An 18,432-nucleotide genomic window follows, 5' to 3' on the forward strand; every position below is an offset into this window, starting at 1 on the left:
TCATATATACACACATCCATGAATGAGCCCCAGAGAAGAGTTAGGTGATCCTTTCCCAAGGCTTTGGTGAGAAATTGAACCATTCAGAGTCCAGGGGCAGGAATTCCCGGTGCTGGGCCACCAGGCTCAAGCTGGCCCTCACCCCGCGGCCCTGCCTTGGCCCCTGAGGCTGCATCCTGGATGCTCTCCTGCTCCTAACGCTTCCCTCTCCTATTTAATCCATGGTCCTACTCTCTGGAGCCCCGTTCCCACCTCCAGTTCCCTCCTGAGGACACGAATGGGGTATGTGCTCCTGCAGCCTGAGCTCTGGCTCTCCGTGGGGCTGCCCATGCCAGGGCCGCCAGCCGGGCTGGGGCTCAGGGCGGCTGCTTTACAAGCAATTGAGATAAAATTCACCATTTTAACCATTTTGAGGCATACGATTCGGTGGGTTTTTAAAACTATATTCACAATGCTGTGCAACCATCACCTCCATCTAATTCCAGAAGATTCCCATCCGTTAGTTGTAGTCACTCCTGTTTCCCTGCCGTCCAACGCCCCCTGGCAACCACTAATCTACTTTCTATCTTTCTAAATAGGATTTGCCTATTCAGAACGTTTCATGGAATGAAATCATGTGGTATGTGCCTTTGGTGCCTGGCTTCTTTCACTCAGCATGTTTTCAAGGCTCATCCATGGGATCGCCTGTCTTGATGCTTCTCTTTATGATGGAGCACTAGTCCAGTGTATGGACATGCCACATTTATTCATTCATCTGGTGGACACTGGAGTTGTTTCTATCTTTTGGCTACTATGAAATGCTGCTGTGAACATTCGTGTGCAAGATTTTATGTGAACATACGTTTTCAATTCTCTTGAGTACATACTTAGCAGTGAAATTACTGGGTCACATGGCACCTCTAGGTTTAACTTTCAACTGTATTTTCAAAGCAGCTGCACCATTTTACATTGGCTTGGGGCTTCTTGGATGGCTCACGGCAGCTTCCCAGTGGCTGATGGGCCCTGCTCTGCCCTGAGGGTTGTCTGCTCCTGTCATCCTGAAGGATGAGGGACCCACAGAAGAGGGTGTGGCTGGAGCCCCCCCACAGCATCCAAGGCTGATGCTGGCTGATCCTCCCCAATTCCCCAGAAAGTCTGCAGAGAGAGAATTATGGCTGTGCCCTGATAGAGTGTGGTCATGGCTGGGGGAGGCCTGAGTTTACATTCCGGGCTGTTGTCATGAAGCTGCTGTGTGACCTAGGGCGAGTGGGGTAACCTCTCCAGCCTTCCTGTGACAGGCCTGGCAGGGAGGGCTCTGAGGGGTCAAGTGTGGCATTCCACTCGCAGGGCTTACACTTCTGAGCACAGCCCATGCGTTGGGAGTGACTGTTATTTTTCTCCCTGCTCCATGGAGAGAGCCTTGCGCCTTCCCCTGCCCTGCTGGGGGCTGCCCTCCTCTCTCCCAGGAGTTTGGCTATGGGCTGCTGCGCTTGCCATTGGCTCAGACACCAGGGCCACCAGAAGCTGCCTGCAGTGTGAGCTTAGAGCGGTGCCAGCCTCAAGGGTAAGTGAGGGAGAAACCCACCTGAGCCCTGCTCACCAGGCTGTGCGTCCACCCAGAGGGCTTTCCCTGCCAGGCCAGTGGCTACACGTTTTTCCAGCTCTTAAGTCTAGGGCTTTGTTCCTTTGCACTATAGCACCACTCAGCAAAGAGGAGATAAAAACAAATGGTGGCACCAAGCCCTGTGTGTTCCCTGTTACCTGTCCTCAGATCCCCATTACCTGAGCACCCGTGTGGGTAGCAGCGTAGAGGCAGCTCGGATCTCTGCAGAGGTTCCCATGGATGCATCCATGTGCATCACCCACGTGTGGACGGGGTCTGCACGCACTCGCTCCCATGTGTAAAATAAACAATCACAATGGATTGTGCAGGGGCAGGGCCCTCTGCCCCCTGTGCTGAAGCGGGTTATCTCCTGCTCTCTGTTCAGCCCCAGCTTCAGTGTCCCTTCCTCTGGAAGCCTTCCCCAACAGGTCTGGATCTCCAGTGGGGCGCCTTCTCTGATGAGTCCTGCTGTAGTCTTTGATATTCCTGTATTGTTACAATCCAATTTCTTATTTGTCCCCTCTACTAGGCAGTGGGCTTAAGGGCAGAGGCCCGGCCTTTATCACCTACCCACCGTCCATCCATTGACTAGTATGGGGCCCCTCCTGCTGCCACACCCCTAATACATGCTGGGGATATTGTGGTGGCCTCTTCACATCCTCAGTCCCAGCCTCCTGTCTGAGGAGTTCTCAAATATCTGGGGATAAATGAAGGTTCTTAGAAATTAATGGTATGAGTATCAAAGCTTCAGAGTGAGATGGGGGGAAAGTCATTAAGAGTTAAGGCTCTGGAGCCTTCTTGACAGACCCCAGCCTCCTGTCCTGCCTTCTTAGCTTTCCCCGTGAGTCTCCATGCACCCTCACTCCACCGCCCCAGCAGAGTGTACTCTATCTTCATTCAGGCTATAGCATAGATGACTGACAGCTCTCAAGGTGTTACCCTTCTACGTGGCGGCATAGATGGTAATGTTTCAAAGCATGGGCTTTTGATTCAGACAGACCCACATGAGAAGCTACTTAACATCTTTGAACTTCAATGTGTTCACCTGTGTAATAGGGACAACAATCTGATAGAGTTGTTGTAAAGATTAGACTAGATTGGGTTGCATTAGATTAGATTAGAGGTCAGTAAAGGTAAGGCCCAGGGCCAGATATAGCCTGGCAGCTGTCTTGTAAAGGAAGTTGGATTGGAACACAGACACACTCACTCACAGTCTCATCTGCGGCTGATTTTGTGCTTCGGTGGCAGAATGGAATGGTTGTGACCGAGAATGAATGACCCCCAGAGCCTAAAATATTTATCTGGTCCTTTACAGAAAAAGTTTAGTAACTCTTGGATTATATAATACAAGTTAATAAATGCTATTTTGCTTTTAGCCAAAAGGGCAGAGCAGCGATGGTGAAATTTGGGGTCACTGACAGTTCTTGGGTGGGATTTGAGAGGCTCAGTGCTCACAGGAGTATCCCGGAGTTCCTCAGATGCCCTATGGAGGCCACAGCAGCCCCATGACTTTTCTCCTTTATGGAGATATTGCCAACTTTGATTTTTACAGCAACCTTGTGGGTTAGAGATAAAGGGTGGTTCATCTTCATGTTATAAGAGAGAAAATGGAGGCCAGAGAAGCGAGGGATTGGGCCTGGGACGCCCAGAGAGAGAGGATGAGTGGCTCCCGGAACCCAGGCGTTCTGCTCTGGGCCAGTTCTCACCCCTTTGCTACTCATTGCTTCAAAGATTTAGCAGTGCCCTCGTGGCAGGAAAATGGCTCTTGCCCATGAGTTGACCTAGTATGGAGCAATCCCTCATACTACTTTACTTACAGAGGCAGGGAAAGGGGCACCAGTGATGGGGACAGAGGTGGGTGGTGGGCAATGTCACAGTGACAGCCCCTCCTGTGGGTTGGACCTCACTCTCTTCCTGTCTTGGTTCCAGCCTTTGGCCTGGGAGACCTTCCCAACCTGCTGGGCCTGGTGGGGGACCAGCTGGGTGACACAGAGCGGAAGCGGCGTCATGCCAAGCCAGGCAGCTACAGCATCGAGGTGCTGCTGGTGGTGGACGACTCGGTGGTTCGCTTCCATGGCAAGGAGCATGTGCAGAACTACGTCCTCACCCTCATGAATATCGTGAGTGTCCATGTGTCCTAGGACTTGGGGGGAGTGGGGTGGGGTGGGGTGGGCCGCACCCCACCCCACTGGGCCCCAGTGCTGATCCAAATGGAAGTTTCTGGGGCCTGGTATTTTTCAGGTGGATTTGGGGAAGTCATTGCTTGCTCCTTAGCCCAGAAGGCACACCCTTGGCAGCCAGGTTCGATGGTGTAATGAGCCTGAATTGGCCTGACTTGCGTCCCAGGCTGTGGCCTGATCCCAGCTGTACATACCTGGGCTGAGGTGACCCACCAGGCCTCCTGCACTGGAGCCTGTGGACAGAGGGTTCTGGGCTTGGACACATTCAGAGTCAGGGTCAGGCGTGGCCTGGAGCCTTGCTTGTGTTGGAGTTGAAGGGACTCTTCTGGGACTCATCATCTGGAAAAAATGCCCAACCCCAGGCTGGGGAGACTGGCCAAGGAGCTGTCAATATGTGAAGTGGGTCCTGAGACCCTGACATGGGCCTTGGGTGTGTACAGACAGGCAAGGAAAATCAGGGATGTGGGCAAATTCTAAGACTGCATTGAAGCAGAGAGCCCGTGCCCTTAGCTGCTGCCTGTGGCTGTCCTGCAGAGATATAGGACTCTCGTCACAGAAAAGCTAGTTTTTCAAGAAAAGTCAGAAATGTAGTTTTTTTTTAAGTGTTTAAAAATTTCATTATGGAAAATTTTAATCCAGATATTTAAGTGAACATTTCCAGTTTTTTTTTTTTTTTTTTTTTTTTGAGACGGAGTCTCGCTCTGTCGCCCAGGTTGGAGTGCAATGGCACAATCTCGGCTCACTGCAAGCTCCGTCTCCTGGGTTCATGCCATTCTCCTGCCTCAGCCTCCCAAGTAGCTGGGACTACAGGCACCTGCCACCATGCCCGGCTAATTTTTTGTATTTTTAGTAGAGACGGGGTTTCACTGTGTTAGCCAGGATGGTCTGGATCTCCTGACCTCGTGATCCGCCCCCCTTGGCCTCCCAAAGTGCTGGGATTACAGGCGTGAGCCACCGCACCCAGCCTACATTTCCAGTTTTTAAATGTTAAAAGAGAAACCCACTGTGGATGCCAAACAAAACACACTATAGGCCACAGGTAGCCCCGAGTGAGCATCCCTGGGCTAAAGGGGCAGAGACAAGGAAGAGCAGGAGGGAAAGGAGGGTGAGAGCATAGGGCCTTTATCAGGGTGCCTGTGGCTGTGTGGTTCTGGGAAAGGATGGGGACCTGTCTGGGTGAGGTGAGACCCAAGGTAGAAATAGTGCAGGCAGGGGCCAGATGCTGGGGATGGGGGCCGGACCCTCAGCCCTCCCCTATGAAGTGTAGTACCGGAGGCAGGTGACCCATTGGGATAGACCCTAGCTCAGCATGGGACACTGTGCAGTCCAGGCCTGGGGGAGGTGGGCAGTGGTGCACAAGGGAAAATGCTACGTCAATAGGAGGCAACAGGGCAGGTGCCCTTCACCTCTGAGCCTCTGCAAGGTGACCAGGTTAATGGCTCATCATAAACATTCATCTGGAACACCAGAGCTGAGAAAGAAGATATGTACGTGGTGGGTCCTGAAGAATTTGAGTGAGGCCTCTTTTGAAGGCCAAAGCTTCCAGCCCCTGCATGGGCCCTCACTGGCCTTGATGTTAGGGCCCTCTGCCCCTAGGCCTGTCTGGAGAGGATAAAGAGGCTGGCTAGCTGCATGATCATACAGACCGAAAGATGACTGCAGTATGCCAGGGCCGGGATAGAATCACCTTATCCTCAGTCTAACATGGGCAGTGCTGGGAGGCTGTAAGGGATGTGCAATTGATTGTGCTACGGCACTAAGAGGAATATTAGTGAATCGGCCAAGAGCACACAGTCTGACTCGGCCCCTTCCTGTCTTTGTGACTTTGGGGGCAAGTTACGAACCCTCTGGTGTGTCTCTTCTGCACTTTGAAAGCAGCATTAACAGTACTTACTATCAGAGGTTTTGGGGAGGATGAAATGAGCACATGGTGCACAGCATGGCCATGCAGAGCGTGCGCTGTCAGTGGGTGGTGGTTTGTGATAATAATGTGACCTTCGTGAAGTGACTGGTCATGCACTTCTGGGAACGGGACAGTTGATGGGGAGAAATGTCAACCCCACGTCATGTCAGTCCCCTTGGAAACATTGGTAGGGCGCTGCCTGGGTCCATAATCTGGCTGCACCTTTGACGAAGTGGTCACTAGGGGGACAGCCCCTTAATGTCTCTGGGACCTTGGGCAGGGGACCTGTGTTGCTCAGGGATCCATAGGATGCAAATGATGAAAACCCAACTCAATCTAGATGAAGACAAAAGCGGTAATTTCTTGGTTCATGGGTCAAACTGGGGGAGGGATAGGTTGGAGCCAGTTATAAGAGTAATTGGAACTAGAGGAAGTTTTCAGGTTCGCTTCTCTGTCTGTGACATCCTGATTCTCTCTGACCGACTTCTCTACCAGACATTCTGGCCACTGACAACACAACGCTGACTCCTATCCCCATCCATGGCTGGAGACAAAAGGAGTTTCCCCTCTGGTTCCCAGGCAAAATCTCCCGAAGCAGGACTCTGATTGGCCTAACCTGGGTCACGTGCCACTCTTTGGGATGATCACTACACGTTAGAGAGGGAGAGCATCAGTGCTCCAAGGCTGGAGAGCAGTTAGACACAGCCATGGCCGCTGGAGAAATTGTTCTGAGCTGGCCAGTCACCCCAGTTTGTGTCTGCTACAGTTTAGCCCCTTAGAGCCTCTGCTTTTTCATGATAGTGTCTGCTCTTGGGTTTGTGAAGATTTAGTATCCAGGGTATCTAGCACATGCCTGGCACATAGTGGGTACTCAAGTAATGTTTTCTGTCATTAGTATTGTTACATTGTTTGTTTTTGCGTGTATAAGTTGTTCCTCACCTGAGTTTGGGAAAGTGAGTTCCCTGAGGGGAGGGGCTTTTTCTTTTTAGGAACCCCAACAGCACACACAGCACAGGGTCTGAGACCTGAGAGGTGATTGGTAAACGTGGAGGTGAATGGTATCTACGAGAGAAGCGGGTGGCCGGCACCCATTGAGATGGCAGCAGGAGAGAGCAGCAGAGTTCTGTCTGCAGTGTCAATATCAATAAAAGAGCAGGAGCAGAGATCAGCTCCAATGACAGGAGCCCAGGGAGCGGGTGGGGGGCTAGAAAGTCTGTCCCTGGCCGCCCCTGTGTATGGACACTTCTTCCGTCCCAGGAGCTTAGCATGTGGTTTTGGACACAAAGGGCAAAGGCTATCACATGGAGTTGTTTGAGAAAGAAAGAGGGAGGGGAGGGAGAGGACGCCTGTGAATCTGAACACATCCACCATGCTGGAACACTCAACCACCCACCCAGACTCCGCAAATCACAGGCCCAGCCTGAGGCCGTAGCTGGGGACCGATCCCATTAGTAGGAGGCCACGCTGAGAGCCAGGTTTGGACCCTGGAGCCAGCAGGTGGGGGACAAGAGGAAGGGCAGGAAAGGGGAAAGGGGTAGGGGGGACCTCAGGATGCCCAAGAGTGGTAGGAGCCTGGGTCCCACGGCCCAAAACTGGGGCTGAAGACCCCAGGACTGTAAGCCAAGCCCTATTGCAGCCCCAGAATCCTTCACTTTGTTAAAAGATAATTTTCAGGAAAAGGTAAACTCATGACTCTCATAGAGAAATAAAAATGAACTTGTGTTAAAGATTTGACTCTACACATTAATGAGGGAACCAGGCAGATGTTATAACTCGTTCAAAAGAGAACCCAAGGACAGAAACATTATAGATTAGGAATTTTATAATGAATGTGCAAAAGGAGACAAAATTGATGTTGTGTAGGGTGGGAGGGAAGGCTGTTTAGCCTCTGCCAGAGAAGATGGAACCCGCCTGCGTGCAGACAGGAATTTTGCGTTGCTCTTAGTGACCCATGGTGCTCTCTGCTGTAAGGGCGCTTTCTCTGCATCCGATTCCGATAAGGGGGAAAGGCATGCGGTGGCAGTGCCTGCCTTCCATTGAAGCACAAGTTTTTATTCTCTGGTTTGAGGCCTGACCAGGTGTGAGGTGTCTGATGACTTGTCCTCCTTAAAAATCTCTGCCTTCATTCCTGGAACTAGCGGAGTGGCAGCATCTCCCAGGCTACAGCCCTGGATTGGACTGGGTTACAGCCCTACACAGCAGTGTGGTGGGATTCTGTCTCTTCTGCAGCTCTGTTCTGCCACCTGCTCCTCACTTCCAGGATTCTGGCTGGGGTTAGGAGAGTGAGAGTGCCCAGGGCAGTGGCGGGGGCGAGTTTTCTGAGGGGGACCACAAAGCTGTCTTGGGTGATCTGCTCCATTCTTTCTCTCATCTTTCAGAGAAACTCTTTCAGAGGTACCCTGAGGGACCTCCATGAATTCTCTTGCTTGGCTTCTTAACTCTTGGCTGGACTGAGGTGTCGGCAGGTTCTGGAGGGTGGATCAGGCTTGCTGGAGCCCTGCTCCCCAGCTGGCTTCACTGCCAGCCTTGGCTGACATCCATTCATTTGTTCAGAGCTGGGTGCTGTGCTACCTCTGTGGGCCCTCTGTGGGGTGAGGTATTGGGTGGGGTGGGGTGGGGGTCAGGGTTCTTGTGGTTGCAGGTGACAGATCCAGCTCACACTAGCTGAAACCAAAGAGGGGTGTATTGGCAGGGAGCTGCTGACATGCCCACAGAGTCAGTGGGGCAGGAGCCCCAGGGACCACAGGATGAGGGCTTCAGTCCCATTAGGGCACCGTCTCCTACTCTGCTGGCCTGTGCTTGTCAATGGAACCCAGCAGCAGATGGGCTTTCTCCCATGATGGGAAACAGGAACACCCCAGGTGCTCACACTTAGGACCCAAATGCCAAAGGTCTCTTTCTTGCCCTCCTAGGGAAGACTGGCTAGGGTGAGACATGCGGCTATCCCTGTATTAATTGCTGTGACTAGAAGGTTGGTTTGGGTCTGCTGGGTCACAGCTTGCCGCTGTGTATGGGGGTGAGTTGGAGCAGGACCTGTGCCCAGAAGGCAAGCAGCAAAGCATGCGGACAGGAAGAATGGCTTCCACAGTGGGGGACACAAAAGGAAGAGAAAACACAGTCCCTGCCCTCTGAGCTTATACTGCTGTGTGTCTGCAGACCACTGCACAAGATATAATTGCAAGCTGGGTGCCGTGACTCACACCTATAATCCTAGCACTTTGGAAGTCCAAGACAGGAGGATTGCTTGAGGCCAGGAGTTCAAGACAAGCCTGGGCATAGCAAGTCCCCATTTCTACAAAAAAATTTAAAAAATTAGCCAAGCAAGGTGGTGCACACCTGTAGTCCCAGCTACTCAGGAGGTTGAGGTGGGAGGATCGCTGGAGCCCAGGAGTTCAAGGCTGCAGTGAGCTATGATTGTGCCGCTGCACTCCACCCTGGCCAACAGAATAAGACCCTGTCTCTAGAATTAAAAAAAAAAGAATATCATTGTAGAAATTATTAGTATTGTTTTTGAGCAACCACTGGGAGCCAGACTCTTTGCAGACTCTACCTCATTTATTTAAGTCTCCCCATAACCCTATGAGAGGTCTGAGTAGCCTCAATGTCCTTACATAGAAACTGGCGTGCAGAGACAGGCTGTAACTTGCTAGTCTGCCCTCTGGTAGGCCGTGGGGCTGGGATCTGAGCACCGCTGTGTCCACTCCAGAGCTCACCCTCTTCCCCAGGCCTGGTGCCAGCTGGTGCTGTCCGTGGCTGGTGACCCAGCTGTTATGGTAGAAAAACTTTTCTCTACACTCTTATGTTCAGTACTGGAGGGCTTGTGAGTTAAACTGAAAGAGACAGACTGGCAGGAGAAAAGAGTTGATTTGCCAGTTCCTTGTATATAGGGGTGCTCCATCATGAGTACCTCAAAGGGGTGGTGAAAACTGGGGGTTTGGCCAGGTGCAGTGGCTCACGCATGTAATCCAGTACTTTGGGAGGCTGAGGCGGGTGTATCACCTAAGGTCAGGAGTTTGAGACCAGCCTGACCAATATGGCGAAACCCCGTCTTTACTAAAAATACAAAAATTAGCTGGGTGTGGTGGTGTGCCTGTAGTTCCAGCTGCTCAGGAGGCTGAGGCAGGAGAATTGCTTGAACCTGGGAGGCGGAGGTTGCAGTGAGCCGAGATTGGGCCATTGCACTCCAGCCTGGGCCACAGAGGGAGACTGCAGTCTCAAAAAAAAACAAAAAAGAAAAAGAAACAAAACCTGGGGGCTTATATTCTTAGCTTAATAGGGAGAGAAAGGGGAAGGGAGAAAGGTTTCTTTAGGAAAGACAAGTGGGTTTTTAGGAGAACAAACGGGAGATGAAGTTTGTGATAATGCTTACTTAAGCAGGGTCAAGTGGTATTTCTGTCTTTATGACCGTGAAATTCCCTTAAGGGGATTTCCGACAACCTCTTCCCAGATGCTGCTGCTTTTAAGGAAAGCTGAGAAGGCTTCTTTCTGCATCTGTTGGCTTTCAGATGTCTTCAGCTTACACTGATCTGTATCCTAATGCTGGGGTTCCAAATGGGCCCTCACACAGGCTGGGAACGGGACCCCAGGAGAGGGAGTGCTTGTATGCATGTATGTCCTGGAGGGGCCATGACCTGTGCCAGCTCCTACAGTCTCTGCTTGGTGAGGGGCTCCACATGCGTGGCTTCTGGGCACTGTGTGCCCTCAGCAAGGCCCCTTCCAGACCCACTGAGTGGCCTGGTCTGAGCCCCTGATAAGGGTTCTAAGAGGGTCAGCTCAAATGACGGGGGTGAGGGTGGAGGGGATACTCTTTGGGGCTATGGGAAAAACAATGAAACCCACTGCTGAGGTGGAGAGCTGAAGGCAGCGAAGTTTGGAAGGTAGTGGGGAGAGTAGATGGGAGCTAGTTCCCCAAGCAGAATTTGGGAGCTTCCCTTGGAAACAAGAAGAGGTCTTTTGATGGGCTATAAGTGAGATGTTTCTTTCCACTGGGCAAAGTGTACTTTTGAAACTTGGCATTCCAGGGCTGGCCTGGCCTGAAACGTGATGCATTCAGAAGGGGGTAGGAAGCCCTCCAATCTGGAGTTATAAGAGACCACGTGGATGGTGGCAGGAGTGGGTGGGAAGTTCTCTCTGAGCCCTTGATGTTCATGATGTGGAGGCCAGCTGCCCACCTATCCTTCTCTGGTGTTCCCCTGACGTCCCTAGGACTTTACTGTTGGAGGAAGGCAGGCTCAGTAACCCATTCTAACCTTCTTGGCCAAATTAACACATTCTGACTTTTGACCCTTGACCTCTGACTCATGCATGACTCAAAGCTGTGGCCGGGGAACATTGTCAGTTTCCACTGAAGACTGGGCCCCGAGGGCCTGCCTTGGTGACTGCTGTTTGGATAGTCTTGGTCCTACCTTCCTTCTCCCCACAATCTGCCAGAAAGTGGGTGAGGAGAGAGGAGAGTAATGATCTTCCCAGAGGTTCTGGAAGGCCGCTAGAGGCTGGGTCTTCTGCTCACTGCTGGGTTGCCCTGTGAATGTGGGAACAGAAAGGGCCTGCGATGGGTGAGGGGCACAGCTGAGGCAGAGCTTCCCCTGAGGGAAGCCCAGTTCCTCTTGGGGAGAGAGGCTCACAGCATTGAGATGGACTGCGGCTTAAAGGAGCCATGACCTTGCAGACCTGCTGCTGCCATCGCGGGTACATGGGCGGTGTGGGGTTCTGGCTTCCCCCGAACAGGTGCAGAGGACGGACAGTCAAACTTCCCAGCAAGGGAAGGAGAGCAGATGGGGACCGACAGTCTGCCTCCCTGGGGACCAGCAACTCATCCTGTCCATTGTGTGGAAGCTTTTATTCGGCTGGGATGCTTGACACTCGAATTGCCTTAGGGGATTTCCATGGGGCCAGTAATAACAGCTTGCCTTTGCATTCCCCTTGGAACACCTGTCTGCTGTGACCATTTCTGATCCTGATTTCTGGGGCCAGGTCTGGGCTGGCGGGACCAGAGGGAGGAGATCTGGTTCCTGGGATGGATGGTCCCATTGTGCTCTCAACCCAGGGAGAAGGGGGCAGAAGCCATTAGTGAAGCACCCAAAGTTATCTGACGAGGCCCTGGGCACTGCTGTCAGGGGCGGCTGGAGGGACAGTCCGGGTGGCCCTGCCTCCTATATGTCTTTTGCATTGACCTGGGGAGGTGCTATGGATATTCCTGCAGCTTCAGATGATGCGACCGGGCTCCCCGCTCAGCCTTGTCGCACACGCTGCTGGGCGCTGTCTTTCTCTATGCCTGTTTGCACATCTATACTGGGTCATCTTCCTTAAGACTTCTTCAAATCTCAGGACTAGAGAACCATTTGAGCACTTTGAAGCATAAAGGGGTAGTTGTTTTCAGCATTTAGTGGGTACGTGTTGTGTGCCTTGTATCACAGACAGACTCCCATCGTAGAAGTTTTGGTCTGGCTGCAAAAACAAGCCTTAGTCCTATGGAATAATCAGGGAACCATTGAGAATGGTACCAGTACAAAGGAGCTTAGAGGGGGTGCTGTCCCTGTGGGGTTGTAGAAAGAGGAGGGCTGTCTACAGGGGCTCATTGCTGAGCCTGCCTTGGGGGAGAGGGCAATTTGGAGAGGGGAGGGCATGCGGGCCAGGGCGGCAGACAGCACAGCAAGGTTGTGGGGGTAGGGTTGAGGAAGGAGACCCAAGTGTGTGGCAACAGGTGACAGAAGCCTGCAGAGACCTCCCTGGCACCTAGGTGTGGCGGGATGGCTGGCAAGGCAGCAGCATGGACTGTGGCGTAAAGAAGAGGCATGAGAACAGCTCCCCGTGGTGGCATCCAAGGTGGATCTGCAGGTTCCCAGGGTCCTCTCCTGGCCCAGGGGTGATGGACCAGTTCTCTGGGGCGAGGACCTCTTTGGACATGGGGAGATTGGGGAACCTCCTAGGGCCTGGAGCTGGAGCACAGGGAGGGTGAGAAGAGAGACAGAGAGGCCCTTTCATCCTTTCCTCCCAGCCAGGTTGCAGCCAGAAGCTTCCAGTCTGTTTTCTCTAGAAACCCTCTTGGCAGCCAGCCTGTCTGGATGATAGGTGCCTGGTCCACCTCCACTCCCCACCCTGCCCCACCTGGCTGACAATACATAGATGTTGGGGTGGTTGCTGGGACAACACTGGCTAGCACCTCTGCCAATTGTAGGGTCCTACCAGCTCTGACCTGCCTCAGAGCCCCTTTCTGAGCCTGGGGCCTGCTCAGATGGCCTGTATAGAAGAGCTTGGTGCCTGTTTTAGACCTGGGAGGTTTTGGTGCAGTTGGCTGTCAGATCAGGGCCTTGGTGGCCTCAGCCTGGAAGGGTGGCATTTTGTTTGTTGCCCTTGACATGCATTACACATCCATCATAAAGCCTGGTTTGGAACACCACAAAAACTGCTTTCCTGCTGACGGAAAGTGTGGCTTTGCCAGACGTTCTCCTTTTGGGTAGATGAAACTCTAAGGAGCTCATCCTCCTTGACACGAAGCAGACAATCCTCTTCTTCCCTCTCTTTTTGGTCTTTTTCTCTTCTTTTATGTCTCTTCCCCAAAACTGCTTTTGTGAAAAGTAAAAAAAACTCATTCACTGTAAAGCAGTAGTTCTTTTTAAAGTTTATTATATTTATTATATTTAAAAGTTATTTTATTTTATTTTTTTGAGACGGAGTTTCACTGTTGCCCAGGCTGGAGTGCAGTGGTGCGATCTCGGCTCACTGCAACCTCCGTCTCGCAGGTTCAAGTGATTCTCCTGCCTCAGTCTCCTGAGTAGCTGGGATTACAGGCGTGCCACCACACCCAGCTAATTTTTGTATTTTTAGTAGTGATGGGGATTCGCTATGTTGGCCAGGCTGGTCTCGAACACCTGACCTCAAGCGACCTGCCCGCCTCAGCCTCCCAAAGTGCTGGGATTACAGGTGTGAGCCAAGGTGCCCAGCCTCTTTTTTTTTTTTTTTCTTTTAAAGACAGGGTCTTGCTTTGTCACCCAGGCAGGAGCGCAGTGGTGCAATCATGGCTCACTGCAGCCTCAACCTCCTGGGCTCAAGGGATCCTCCTGACTCAGTCTCCTAAGCACCACAGGTGAGTACCACCATGCTTGCCTAATTTTCTTCTTCTTCTTTTTTTTTTTAATTTTTAGTAGAGACAGGGTCTTACTATATTACCCCAAACTGGTCTTGAACTCCTGGCCTTGAGCAATCCTCCTGCCTTGGCCCCCCAGAGTGCTGGGATTACAGGTATGAGCCATGGCACCCACCCAAGCAGTAGTTCTTAACCAGGGACATTTGGTAATGTCTGGAGATATTTTTGGTTATCACAGCTAGAGGGGATGGGATGCTACCGGCATCTAGTTGGTAGAGGCCAGGGACTCCACTAAACATCTTAAAATGCACAGAACAGCTCCCCCAACTGAGATCATCCACATCAAATTGTCCATTGAGACCCCCTGACCTATGGTATTAGTTCCGATTGCCACACACAGGAATTTTCAAAGCAAACCCACTGGGCAGAGAATGATGTGCATCACAGAAGGAGAGTGCTGGGAATCTTGGTGTGAGAAATATGTGGTAGTGAGCACCCTCCTGCGAAGAGAGTTTTATGGTTCACACAACACTTTTGCTTTCGTGGACAGCATCTCACTCCACAAATACACACACACACACACACACACACACACTTTTTAGAGGTAGGGTCTTTCTTTGTCACCCAGGCTGGAGTGCAGTGGTGCGATCATGGCTCACTGTAGCCTCGACCTCCTGGGCTCAAGTGATCCTCCTGCCTCAGCCTCCCAAGTAGCTGGGACTACAGGCATGGCTGACTGTGCCCAGCTAATTTTTTTTTTTTTTTAAAAAAAATAGACAAGGTCTCACTATGTTGCTCAGACTGGTCTTGAATTCCTGAGCTCAAACAATCCTCCTGCCTCAGCCTCCCAAAGTGCTGGTATTATAGGCATGAGCCATTGTGCCTGGCTGAAATAAGTTTTAAACTAACAGATGCCATTGATCAAGCACATGCTATGGGCCAGGCCTGGTTTCAAAGCCTTGACGTCTGTTTTTCCCCTCCACTCTCCTGCCTCTGCAAGCTATGTTTCCTCCACACCCACAGATGAGCAGGGTCGAGCTCCAAGAGGTAAGACCATGCAGTGGTGAGACGTGGCAGAGCTCGACCTTCACAGGCCTCCACACTGCCTCTGTTTACACACAAGCTGCCAGCCTGGGACATCGAGGCTGCTGCGTTTCACAAATAGGTTGTGGGGGATAAATGCTGAGCATTGTGGGCTTGTGAGAGGGACTCTTTTGGGCTGGGTGGGTCCATCCCTGTGCACCCTGGTGCCACTCTGCACATGCAGCCTGGGCATGAGGTGGGCTGAGCAGCTGGATCCCTGGAGCACCACCCAGACCAGCCTGTAGGCTCCAGGAGCTCCAGAGATAGTCACCCTTTAAGAGGTGTGCTGATTAAAAGGCAGCTAAAAGTGCTCACTTGGAACCCACACCAGCCCTTTAAAATATAGGCCATGATCATGAGCTTGGCAGAGAGGGAAGATGGAGCAGCTGAGCCTGCAGCAGCTGAGAAAGAAGTCGGGAGACTCAGCACTTTCCTTCCACTCCCCTGAGAGCAGCCTCATCCTCCAAGACCTTAAACACCTCACTAGTGACCTCGGAGGCAGGGCCTACCAATGTGGTATGTGGCATAAAATCATGGGGTATCTGACCATCATGGAGCCTTAGATTTGATGAAATATGGCACACATGTGAACTTGTCTGTGTGTGCACACCTGAGCATGGCATCTTGGTGAGGTCTTAGTGTCCCAACCCAGGGTAAACCAGACCCAGCTCTGGCTACTGCGAGGGTCAGCCCCAGAGGGCTGGGGAAGGCAGAGAGCTCAGACCACAGGTAGTAGTATATTGCTGTTAAACATCCACATACATGCACATGTGTACACACATACAACACAGGTACCCACACACATGCACATGCGTGCACACATATAATACGGGTACCCACACACAAGCATATACCTGTGCATGTTTAGTCATCTGCATGTGTAACACAGGTGTGTTTGTGTAGATACACGCACCCATGTGTACCATACCAAATTAGATGTGTGCACACAGACCAGTTCACATATGTACCATATTTCATCAAATCTAAGACCACACTGATGGTCAGATACCCCATTATTTTATGTCCTTAAGAACGAAAAAGTGTTACCAATGAAACTCTGTTCATCACTTAGCGTTTTTACTGTAGACTTATTAGAAGAGAGCTTTTTCTCTTTTTTCTTTTTTTTTTTTTTTTTTTTTTTTTGAGAGGGACTCTTGCTCTGTCACCCAGGCTGGAGTGCAGTGGTGTGATCTCAGCTCACCACAACCTCCACCTCCCGGGTTCAAGTGATTCTCCTGCCTCAGCCTCCTGAGGAGCTGGTATTAGAGGTGCATGTCACCATGCCTGGCTAATTTTTCTATTTTTAGTAGAGACGGGGTTTCACCATGTTGGTAAGGCTGGTCTCCAACTCCTGACCTTGTGATCCTCCTGCCTCGGCCTCCCAAAGTGCTGGGATTACAGGCGTGAGCCACCACACCCAGCTAGAAGACAGCTTTTAACCTCAGTTGGACTTAGGTCTTTATCATATGTTACTCTTTTTTTTTTCTCTTTTCTTTTTGTTTTGAGATGGAATCTTGCTCTATTGCCCAGGATGGAGTGCAGTGGTGCGATCTCAGCTCACTGCAAGCTCTGCCTCCCAGGTTCACGCCATTCTCCTGCCTCAGCCTCCCGAGTAGCTAGGACTACAGGTACCCGCCACCACGCCTGGCTAATTTTTTCTGTATTGTTAGTAGAGACGGGGTTTCACCGTGTTAGCCAGGATGGTCTCAATCTCCTGACCTCGTGATCCACCCGCCTTGGCCTTCCAAAGTGCTGGGATTACAGGCGTGAGCCACTGCGCCTGGCCTATCATATGTTACTCTTGTACACACACAGATAAGGCAACATGAACAGGTGAAGAGTTCCCCTAACTTCTTCACATTCAGAGCAGTGCCCTTGCATGTCACATTTCAGCACAGTCAGCATAGTCCTCAGTGTGTGACCTTTCCATGCAGCATTGCCCTGCCTGCCATCGAGAGCAGGGATGGTGCCACCTGAGGGCTCCACTAGCATCCTTGGATTTTCATACAAGCTACGGACAGCATCCTGTGGATTTGATGCTGGAGCCAGATTGATTTTACTGGAAGGTGTCAATGGGAGGTTTTCAGACAACACCCAGGATTCACATTCCTGCCTCTGATAGTTTGTTACCTGAAATGACGAAGGCTGTGGTTGTGAAGCCACCAGGAATGACAGAGGCTCTTGCTTGCACTGGCAGTGACAGTCACCCCTGGGCTGCCCCCTGGCTAACAGTGATTGTAAACATGAAAAAGAGGAGCCTGTTGGACTCAATAGGATGCAGCATGTGTCTTGGGGGTGCTGGGGGCTAGAGCACATGGTCTGCAGAGTCATCTTGTGCCTTGTGAGAAGGGCCAGGGTTGCACACCAAGGGGCTGGTCCAGGGCCTGAGACTCCATGTTGCTGTCATCTCCCTAGGACTGAGAAAGGACAGGAGGGGTCATTGTGGCCATTCCTCTGTCTTCAAGCAATGTTGCCCACATCTGTCCAGGTTCAGAGGCAGTAAGTGATCAGGGAAGGTGCATGAGCAGGTCAGGTTTTCCAAGGCCTGGGCTTGTCCTCTGACAATGACTGCTGTCCTCAGGCAAGCTTCCGTATACCTTTGGGCCTGCCTGTATCCCTGAAAACAGGGATAGCATACCATTCTCCTTGGAGGTCCTTGGAGAAATGGCTGACTCTGGGACTAGGGCAGGGAATATGCAAGATGACCCCAGAGCATCTTCTAGAGCCAGAAAGTAATGAAGTGTTAAAAAACATACCCCAAATCCCCAAACCATGGGGGTGTGTTTACAGGACACAGGACCCAACTCAAAGAGCTCTCAACCACCAAAGCTGTGACAATTTGAGCAAAAAAACAAATCACAGAGAATTATAGCCCAAGGTGTAAAATAGATAAAAGTCCATACTGATAACATAAATGATAGAATAAATAAACGAAGAAGGGACAAATCTCCCATGCAGAGTAATTCCAGTTTATTCATGTAGAGACTCCGTCTTCAAGGAGGTGGATTTTAACTCCCCACTCCCTAGATGTGGCCACACATAGTGACTTTCTTCTCAAGAATTCAGTATGGAAATCAGGGAGCAGAGGGTAACTTTCAGTGAAGAAACCTGACAAACACTCCCTCAGCTGGGTGATGAAGGCCAACAGCAACAGTGATGAGTCAGGCTGGTATCATGCACCCTTGACATGGCCTGATGAGGAAGCACCTTACCCCTGTGGGCTTCCTCCCCAATAGCCCCCATCTAACCATGAGAAAACCATCAGACGTACCCTAATTGAAGGACACAAAATACCTGCTCAGTGCTGCTCAAGACTTTTGATGACTCAGTGCTGGTCATCAAAAACCAGAAGGCGGGAGGGAGAACCTGTCACAGAGAAGAAACAGAGCAGAGGGGCTAAGGAGACAGGAAGTTTAAATGGAATGTGGCACCCTGGATGGGACCAGGACATTTGCGGGAAATTAGAGAAATCTGAATAAAATGTAGACTTTAGTTAATAACAGCATGTCAGTATTGGTTCGTTAACTGTGACAACCATACCATAGTAATGGAAGATGTTAACATTTGGAATCAACTGGGTATGGGGAGTTTCTGTAAT

At 51.2% G+C, this 18,432-nt stretch overlaps 1 protein-coding gene across 2 annotated transcripts in view; it reads left to right on the forward strand.

Annotated features, from left to right (window-relative positions):
• The window catches only part of ADAMTS14 (ADAM metallopeptidase with thrombospondin type 1 motif 14), an 87,399-nt gene that overhangs the window by 30,039 nt on the left and 38,928 nt on the right, over positions 1-18,432 (forward strand). For both annotated transcript variants that reach the window (XM_009458637.5, XM_507838.9), the window contains exon 4: positions 3,512-3,702. In XM_009458637.5, the coding sequence (XP_009456912.5) occupies positions 3,512-3,702 (191 nt within the window). The remainder of the gene's footprint in view (positions 1-3,511; positions 3,703-18,432) is intronic.

Source organism: Pan troglodytes, chromosome 8, assembly GCF_028858775.2.
Source record: "Pan troglodytes isolate AG18354 chromosome 8, NHGRI_mPanTro3-v2.0_pri, whole genome shotgun sequence".
Lineage (NCBI taxonomy): Eukaryota > Metazoa > Chordata > Mammalia > Primates > Hominidae > Pan > Pan troglodytes.